Raw genomic sequence first — 9,701 nt, forward strand, 5'->3', positions numbered from 1 at the left:
TATAGTTTTATAATATCTTACTATATGCAAATTTAGAGGGCTGTATTTTATTCCTGAAAAAAGAGACTGAGTTATCAAAATGTCGCTAGAATATACCACAGCCCTTATGTAAAGTAACAAACATACTCTTTATCTATCTATCCATTTTCAGAGGAATGACAGATATCCCGAGGAAACGCCGTCTTGATACATCACTAAAGCTCTCATTTATCCTTGGATTAAAAAACCACGCTCCCACGGAAGGCTTCGAGGAGGACGTGGGTTCGAGGACGACTCTCAGGATAGTCAATTCTCAGGTGGTGACGAAGCCCGAGTTCGATTTTTGGGGCTCGCCTTTGTATTCTGACGTTGCCTTACTCGTCTGGGACCCTTGTAACTACACGGCAACCCTTCAGGAGGTATGCTGGATATATTGAGGGATTATACACTAGACTTGGTTCCACAAAAAATTTCATGGGGCAGTATATAATTTTCATATACATACACACATATATAAATATATATACCTATACATATGTACATACATATATATATATATATATATATATATAAATATATATATATATATATATATATATATATATATATGTGTGTGTGTGTGTGTGTTTATATATATACTGAATCCATTATTATTATCATTAAGATTATTGTTATTATTATTGTTTTTTTCTGAAAAAAAAAAGATTCAGTTATCAAAATTTTATTGTTATTTCCATAATGGATTTTTTTATTTTTCCCATTTATGTTATTATCTATCTCTTCAGTATTATTATTTTGTCATTATTTTTTCCTTGTATTCTGGGGCACTTGTGCCTTCAGGAGGTATGCTGGTGTATACACCGGTTCCGGGAAAATTTCATTGATACACACACATATATATCTATATATAGTGTGGGTATACATACATTAAGATTATTGTTATATATAGTTTTATTATATATATATGATTTTTCCCATTTATGTTATTATATATCTCTTAGTATTATTATATATATATATATATATATATATGGGTATACATATACATGTATATATATATATATATATATATATATATATATATATATATATATATATATATATATATATATAATGTGTGTGTGTTTGTTTGTTTGCATTCACCTGGTTACATTTTTTCGGATTTGTGGAATTTTAGCTGCCATACAAGCACACATTGTATTATAAAACTGAAATAAGCCCAAGTCTAATTCAGGCCTGGTAAATGTATCTCGACAACTCTGTAGGTGAAGCTTTAGGTACGTTCACAATACAGTAAAACATGTCTGAAACGCACGTCGGCAACTTATCGCATACATATCACAAACAGGTTGAAAACAAGATTGTATACATATCACAAACATGTTGAAAACAAGATCGTATACATATCACAAACATGTTGAAAACAAGATCGTATACATATCACAAACAGGTTGAAAACAAGATTGTATATGTATCAAAAACATGTTGAAAACAAGTTTGTATACATATCACAAACATGTTGAAAACAAGATTGTATACATATCACAAACGTTTGAAAACAAGGTCGTACACATATCACAAACATGTTGAAAACAAGATCGTATACATATCACAAACAGGTTGAAAACAAGATTGTATAAATATCAAAAACATGTTGAAAACAAGTTTGTATACATATCACAAACATGTTAAAAACAAGTTTGTGTAAATATCACAAACATGTTGAAAACAAGATCATATACATATCACAAACATGTTGGAAACAAGATTGTATACATATCACAAACATGTTGACAAAATATCGTATACATGTCACGAACAGTTTGAAAACGAGTTGACAAACGGAAGTGGAGAACGAGTATTATGGCAAATACTGGATAATCATATGATGAACTGGTTAGGAGGACAGACATTCAACCTGTTTGTGATATGTATGCGATAACTTACTGACATATGTTTATGACACATTTTCCTGCAGTGGGGACGCATCCTTAGACATTTCCTCTATTGCTACTTTAAGTTTCCTTATTTCCCAGTGGTATGAATCTCCAGACTTCGACTTGTTCCCAGTCTACTTTCGACGTCGACTGATGCTCCCGCAAGAGGACCTTCATCTACTGCATCCCAAGTCCCTCTGGAAGATCTGGGACGTCCTGCAGAGGAACTCGTTCTCCCGCATTCTGCAAAACCCGCCTTCTTCTGGATTTCTAGGTAAGGAATTTTGGACCTGTCTTCGAACTTCATTTGTTTCGTTGGGATTGCTTATGATGAAGTATGGTGAGAGAGGGGTGGGATAGTGATAGGGGAATCGTGATGAAAATCTGAGCAGATACTGAAAGCCAGAAGAAGAGAGAGAACAGGATGAGTTTAGTAGGGATTTGATCGAAATAAACCTTTATTATCTCTGTCCCAATATGCATGAAGGACCTCTGTAAAAAAAAAAGTCTGTTCAACATTCTAAGATGTCATTAAACACATTATGGTATTATTATAAGAACTATGATTATCATTTCCAAAAAGCTCACAAAGAAAGGAAAATCGTTAAGAACAACCAAAATTTACTCGCCGTTTCTTTAGAAAGCGAAGGACAGTAAATGACAGATCTCAGGCAAAGCCATAAACAAGATTAACCTCGAGGGTGAGATTTAAAGGATAAATAGATCCGGCAACGCTGTATTCTTTTCCTGGCCCCACCCTAGCGATCTTAGAATGTTGAACAGGTTATAGTGACAAACTTCTCTTCCCTCGGGTCCCACAGGTGTGGTTTTGATGATGTCCCACTGCGAGACCGTCGACGCCGTGGAGTTCGTCCCATCCCTGCGCCTCACTAAGCAGTGCCACTATTGGGACCCAGCGACAGATTCGGGATGCACCTTCGGCCTGTGGCACCCGCTGGCCACCGAAAAGCTCCTGTCCCTCGTGATGAATGAGGCCAACGACGAGGACACATATCACAAAGGGTTCATCAGGATTCCCGGGTTTAAACAGCTCAAGTGTCCTACGCACGAGCCGGGGAGATAGTCTCGTTTTGCCTGAAGCTTTCAGTTTGGGATTTGTCAGGGCGTCTGGGAGTTTCGGCGTCTGCGAAGTCTAATTTCGTTTTGCAGAGAAGAAGAAGAATCCTCAGTCTATACGGCTTCTCTGCTCAGCTTGAAATGGTCTCTCAGCTAATCATTTTTATTGCTGGCTGACATATTTCTAGGTGTCTTCAATCAAGTCATTTTTCATATTTATATATGTCTTAATTCAAACCATTTTCCATGTTTAAATATCTCTTCATTCAAGACATTTTTCATCTTTATATATCTAATCATTCAGAAAATTTTTCATACTTATATGTCTTAATTCAAATCATACTTACGTCTTAATTCAAGCCATTTTTCACACTTACGTTCTTCATTGAAGCCATTTTTCATACTAATATTTCTTAATTCAAGCCATTTTTCACACTTACGTGTCTCTATTGAAGCCATTTTTCATGCTTATATTTCTTAATTCAAGCCATTTTTCACACTTATGTGTCTATACGTCTTTTTTTAAGCAATTTTTCATGCTTATATATGCCTTCATTCAAGGTTTTTTCATTTTTATATGTATCTCTTCATTCAAGTCCTTTTTCTGTCTTACTTATTACTTCAATTGATTCATAAACCTTTTCCTTATATTCACATACGCCATGCGTTTTCTACAATCAAACTCTTCGATAAACATGCCTCTTGTACTTCGGACATTTTGTGTTTGTTTACAAAAGTCTAATGTTCGTGAATTTTATCAAACTAAAAGTAGACGAACTTCCGGTGCTGATAAGCACTGTAACCACAGAGCTTTAACGTTTGAAAATCATTACAGAGATAAGTCTTATGAATTAAGTATACTACATTATAATACGCTGGTTACGATACGCTTATTTTTACGCGCCGCTACCTAGCGCCAACTTAATCCAAATACGTCAATACATTAGAATATCAGAATTAAATCTATAAAAGGACTTCCTGCTGATGATATTATAGTGGATGAAAGTTAAAATATAAAATAGTAAATAAGTACACATGACCACCTAAAATCCTGTTAGAAAAATTCAAGTTAGACAAATTTTGGCAATGAGCCCCCAGCCCCATATATTAAGCCTTTAGGTGCGACTAATTCCGAAGTGTAAGGATGCGTCCACACTGCAGTAAAACATGTCATAAACTTGTCGGAAACTTGGAGCACACATATCACAAACAGGTTGACAACAAGATAACGACTTGTTGTCAATCCTAAGCGGTCATCCAGCAGTTGCCAAAGATTCGTATTCCATTTGCAGTCGTTGACTTGTCTTCAACATGTTTGTGATGTGTGTGCGATAAGTTTCTGACATGTGTTTGCGACATGTTTCAGTGTAGTGTGGATGCAACCTCAAACAAGCAGTATACTAGAAGTACTGCATTTCTAGTCAATTACGATACCTGTACTATATTTTGCTTCTGAACCTTCTACTAGAGCGGGATTCGATCCCCCAAAATGAGCAGAAATGGCCCGGGGTGGGGGCTGCGTGTGGCTCCCAAAAACTTGACTGAACACTTCAATACATGTGATAAAGTTGCCAATTTAAAACTCTTTATCTAAACATCTAAAAAATAGTCAGTTTTAAGAGGTAGACATTTTAATACAGTGTGCCCAATTCCTTGCCTAAATTAAGGTAGATATTGAACTGATCTCTCAACTAACAAGTATGATGTGCGGATGCAAATGACCTTTGTGACTTGTTGCCTTGTTATACACACTTAGACGCATTTCCTTATCGTAATACATTGTTACCGAAGAACGTGAAGTGTTCGATACCTTGACCTCGTCTTAGCATAGCCATGAAGACAAGATCCTTTGCTGTTTCGAGATCCCTCGCTGTTTTTGCTGTTCGTGCCTGTTTGCTGTCATGATGAGTCATCGTTAGAACAGTATTTGATGCGTAACGAAAGAATTTCGACTTAGGTTTCAAAGCCAATATTAGCCAGAGTGAATGACTGTGTGATTGTATCGATGAATAAACCTTAGAATGTTTAGAAATTTCTAGCTTTTGATCTTCAGCTTTTATACCAGCAATCAGAGAATTTCCTGTGTACCCTTTACTCGTTAAGAATAAACTACGTTACGTACATTGTTTATTAGTCTGAAGGGAAGTGCAATGTTGTATCTAGAACCCTTTATAACTCCAAAGTATCCATGAATGTCGTAACATTCAAACAATCACTTGATAATCTATACCCTCGGAATGTAGGGAACTCTAGGCTAGAAAGTTTCGTACTGACGATAATTTAAGAGCATCCGCTTGGAACTCGTTCCTCTTCCTCTCCTCTTTGTACAAGAATGCTCAAGTCTGTGGTAAGAGACACTTAGAACTGCGTCGAATTTTTGCTACTGAGAATTCTTACTGAGAGTAACCTTTTATATGCCGATGACGCCACCTTTCCCGCCAAGCTTTGTGTACTGACTGCGAGCAACCTAACCCTCTTCTAACGCGCAGTGACGTCACTTGGAACCCAGCTGAGTAAGTGGCAAGAGGTTCATTGACTCATACTGTTTTGGAGGGAATTTGTCGATCTTTTAACATTTCAATCAGCTGATAAGAGACAACAAAGATGGTGGTATGTGCTGTGTTTAGTAGCGATAATCATGATCGCCATCACCAAGAAAAAGGCATTTTATTTTGCAAAACTTGGGTTAATCTGTGCAAAAGGAAAGATGATTTCAACGTGGAGAATGCAAGAATATGCTCCATTCATTTTGTCCCTGGTAATATTGGAGAAAGCCATAGACATATACTTTTAGATTATCATCCTAAAAATGCACACAAATTGAAAGATACTGCTGTGCTTACTCAGCAAAGGATATAACTCCAGGTAAATATTGTTTATTTGCTATAGCAATAGAAGAGTATTTTAGTTGGCTTAGCCTATTTTGGAATTGAAATTATGTAAGAGAGAGAGAGAGAGAGAGAGAGAGAGAGAGAGAGAGAGAGAGAGAGAGAGAGAGACCCAATTCAAAATTTCTCAAATGAAAATGGTTTGGTTTATTACCAGCTGACTTTGAATACAAAAATTTTGATTAATCTATTTATAAGGCATGTTTATAAAGTTTACAGTTCAGATCTTTGTATGCCTTCTTTTTGTATAATTATTTTATTTTACAAGCTTATATCTATGCAACACTTTTGCTGGATGATTGATATAATTTTCATGAAAGTGATTTTGCTTAAGCCTATTATCAACTCATTCATATTGTTTGTTAACTCTTTGTTGCTACTGGGCCCATTGCTATAAACTAAAATACCTAGGCTTACAGCATATAGGCGCATAGGTCTAGCCTAGATTTTTTTTATGGGACAAGGAAAATTTATGACAAGATTCTCTCTCTCTCTCTCTCTCTCTCTCTCTCTCTGTGTATTTTTGTCAATTCGTGGGTTAATAGTACATTACTTAAGCTAGATTCCTCCTCCTGAAGAGCTCGCTTAAAAGCCTCCCTGAACTTGGCTGCTAAAGAAAGCTTTTTTTTTTTTGTAGACAATTATAGGAGTCATTTTAGGGGAGCCCTTCAGGCAGATATATCTAGCTAAAGTGAATTAACTATAGTAAGTAGGCCTAATGTTATGGCCAAAACCCTTCATGATTTTCAGTAGGCATATATAAAATTATATATCGATATAGGCCTAAGTCTTTATTAGGTTAAGTAAAACTCACAAAAGAATTCTCTCTCTCTCTCTCTCTCTCTCTCTCTCTCTCTCTCTCTCTCTCTCTCTCTCTCTCTCTCTCCCCCATTCTTACTCAAGTATTAAATTATTTTATCCTGGTCGTATTTCATTTACAGTAGGCTATATGACAATAAATTTTCTTCTGTAAAGGGAAATATCATTTTATCATATTATAACTACTTAATAATGAACTAATTGAACTATAAAACAATGCAATAGTGCCCTATGGCTAGAAATGCATTGCAGTAATATTTGACCGTGAGTAGTTGTGGGTTCCGTTTGACGTCACTGACTCGTCTCGAGCTGCGCGTGATTCCACCTGTTCTTCTTCCACCTTGTTCTACCCGTCAGCCTAAGACACCTCGGAAGAATTGCAGAAAGGTTACGTGTTATCTTAGATCATTACCCTTACTCCATGATTACTTGAGGTAGATTTTTTATCCCCTAAACCAAAAAATGTGTTTTGCTTGAGGTTAGCCTCTGCTATTATTGCTTAAATTCATCAACAATGCTTCACAAAAGCTTAAAATAATTTTATTTACTCTAACTTTTACATTTTTTGTTGGTCACGTGGAGGGGATGGTTCATGTCTTTGAATAAATTTCTGTTATTTCCAGTTACAGGATTGTAGCTGATAAGGTCTTACAAACCCTTTCACATCATCTAGTTTTTCGTTTGGATTTAAGTTTACTGATGAAAATAATTAAAATCCGTAATAACTCACATCTAATTCAGGAAATATATTGAATGACTACTTCGATGTATGTAAATTCTGAAAGTACACTTCTACACAGAAAACTTAGTGTTGTTTCTCTAATTGATTTCTCCATATCAAGTTACATATCTAAGCCCTACAGAATATTCGTTACGTGGTACCTTATTATATATATATGCAAGCATACGTCATGTCATGAAAATGCAAGTTGTATATTTGTATACAACTGCGCTTACAAATAAACAAAACAGTTCGCATGCGTGACGAAGAGTACAGATCATGGAGAGGACATAGGCATTTTTTTTCAAGTGTGACTTTGTTTTGTAAATAAGCGCCAATTCTTAACTAACCGTTCATTGAAAAAGCATTTTTCCCTAAGGTAAATATGAACGATGACTTCGTGAACTGATTTCAGCTTAAATACTTTAACTGTGATCGTCTGTCGAGAAGATCTGACCACGAAAAGGAAAACACCCTCTCATCGCTGAGTTTCGTAAAACTGGAGAGACTTTGATAAGCGGTTAGCTCTGGTGGGTTTGCAACCTGACCTGAGGCCAGAATTGTTTCCCGGGTAACTTTCCACTGAAATTGTATCTTGCTGAAGGCGAAATATTTCAGTATGGTCTACGAAGACACATTGTTTACATTTTTCAGTTAGTCTCCATCGCTGTAAGTTATCTACGCTGGGAAACTATTCTTTCATAATCAATGCGTTTATTTTTGAAATTGTGAATGAATGATTTTTTCAGGGGGGAAGTAAGTAAAGATGCGGTTACTTACATACTTTTTAAACCAAAATACAGGACACAAAGGAACAACGTTCTTTGAAATCATATCATTCAACCACGAAGTTTGACGCATGCGCTCAGGAAATCAGGTGCTTGGGAGCGCCGAGAGAGAGAGAAACATTATATGTGAATAAAATGTCTGTGAAAAATCTTTATAGTAAAGTCTGGTCGATTCTTTATTTCAAAACTTTCTTTGCTTTGTTAAGGCGAAACTTTATATTAAGACTCATGGAAATAATACAGGTTCTGATGTTTGTATATTATACCTCAATAAAAAAATAAAATAATTCCGTGTGTATTACTTGCCATTTTTGGACCTGGTCCTACTTGCTTCAGTTTTTGGCAACTGACGACAGATATTTTCCGGCATTTTCTAGATTTTGAGTCTCGCTCGTCATAATAAAAATCAAAAGAGGGAAATGACAGTATGGTGAAATATAACTGAATATAAAATTTTGGCCAAGGGCCAAGCACTGGGACCTGTAGGGTCATTCAGCGCAGAAAGGGAAGGAGAGAGTAAAAAGGTTTGAAAGGTGTAACAGGAGGAAAACCTCGCAGTTGCACTATGAATCAATTGCTAGGAGAGGGTGGAAAGTAAGATGGAAGAAAGAGAGTGTGAAAGGAGGTATAGTAAAAGGAATTTAAGGGGTTGCAGCTAGTGGCCGAAGGGACGCCGCAAAGAACCTGAAGTAACGACACTATGGTATCTCTGAGTTAAACAGTTTTTACTGTGACAAAATTTTTATCACAAACTTTTCATTATAAAAGAATTCAGTTCATAGGAAAATAATTGACGGTTCTGCAGTATTTATACTTTCTGAAGGAAATCATACTATGTAACACATAAAAGGAATTGAAAATGCAAAATCACTCGAAGTTATAAATTTTATTTCCAAATCTGAGAAGTCAGTAAAATCATACAATTGGACCCGGTACCGAAAAATCGTTGAATCATTTTGGTATTTATCAATTGTAATCTCACTGAGATACATTAATTGTGGGAAAATTATTCAGATTAGCAATTAAAATATGCCTCTTTTAACCTGTATAAATCAATTTCATTTGTAGAATTTCAATGTGTCAAGGACTGAATATTATTTAGAATTTACAATGTGTCAAGGACTGAATATATATATATATATATATATATATATATATATATATATATATATATATATATATATATACATATTATATATATATATATATATATATATATATATATATATATATATATATATATATATATATATATATATATATATGTGTGTGTATATATATATATATTATATATACGTGGCTTACTGTTCTCTATTTACATCAAGAAGGAATTGCAATTAAATATAAAACTGATTAGTAAATATGAGGAATATTAATTCATACACAAGCTATAGGAACAAGCGAAACTGCAATATTCGTAAATAAACAAAGAATATTCTCTTTGCTTACAGCATTCTCTCTCTCTCTCTCTCTCTCTCTCTCTCTCTCTCTC

The 9,701-nt window shown here is 35.2% G+C and overlaps 1 protein-coding gene across 1 annotated transcript in view; it reads left to right on the forward strand.

Annotated features, from left to right (window-relative positions):
• SiaT (Sialyltransferase) overlaps positions 1-3,499 on the forward strand; it is a 9,416-nt gene extending 5,917 nt beyond the window's left edge. Inside the window, exons 5-7 of the mRNA XM_067118865.1 lie at positions 201-398; positions 2,016-2,190; positions 2,738-3,499. Coding sequence (XP_066974966.1) covers positions 201-398; positions 2,016-2,190; positions 2,738-3,000 — 636 coding nt within the window. The 3' untranslated portion in view covers positions 3,001-3,499. The remainder of the gene's footprint in view (positions 1-200; positions 399-2,015; positions 2,191-2,737) is intronic.
• Positions 3,500-9,701: the final 6,202 nt, after the last annotated feature.

Source organism: Macrobrachium rosenbergii, chromosome 16, assembly GCF_040412425.1.
Source record: "Macrobrachium rosenbergii isolate ZJJX-2024 chromosome 16, ASM4041242v1, whole genome shotgun sequence".
Taxonomy (NCBI): domain Eukaryota; kingdom Metazoa; phylum Arthropoda; class Malacostraca; order Decapoda; family Palaemonidae; genus Macrobrachium; species Macrobrachium rosenbergii.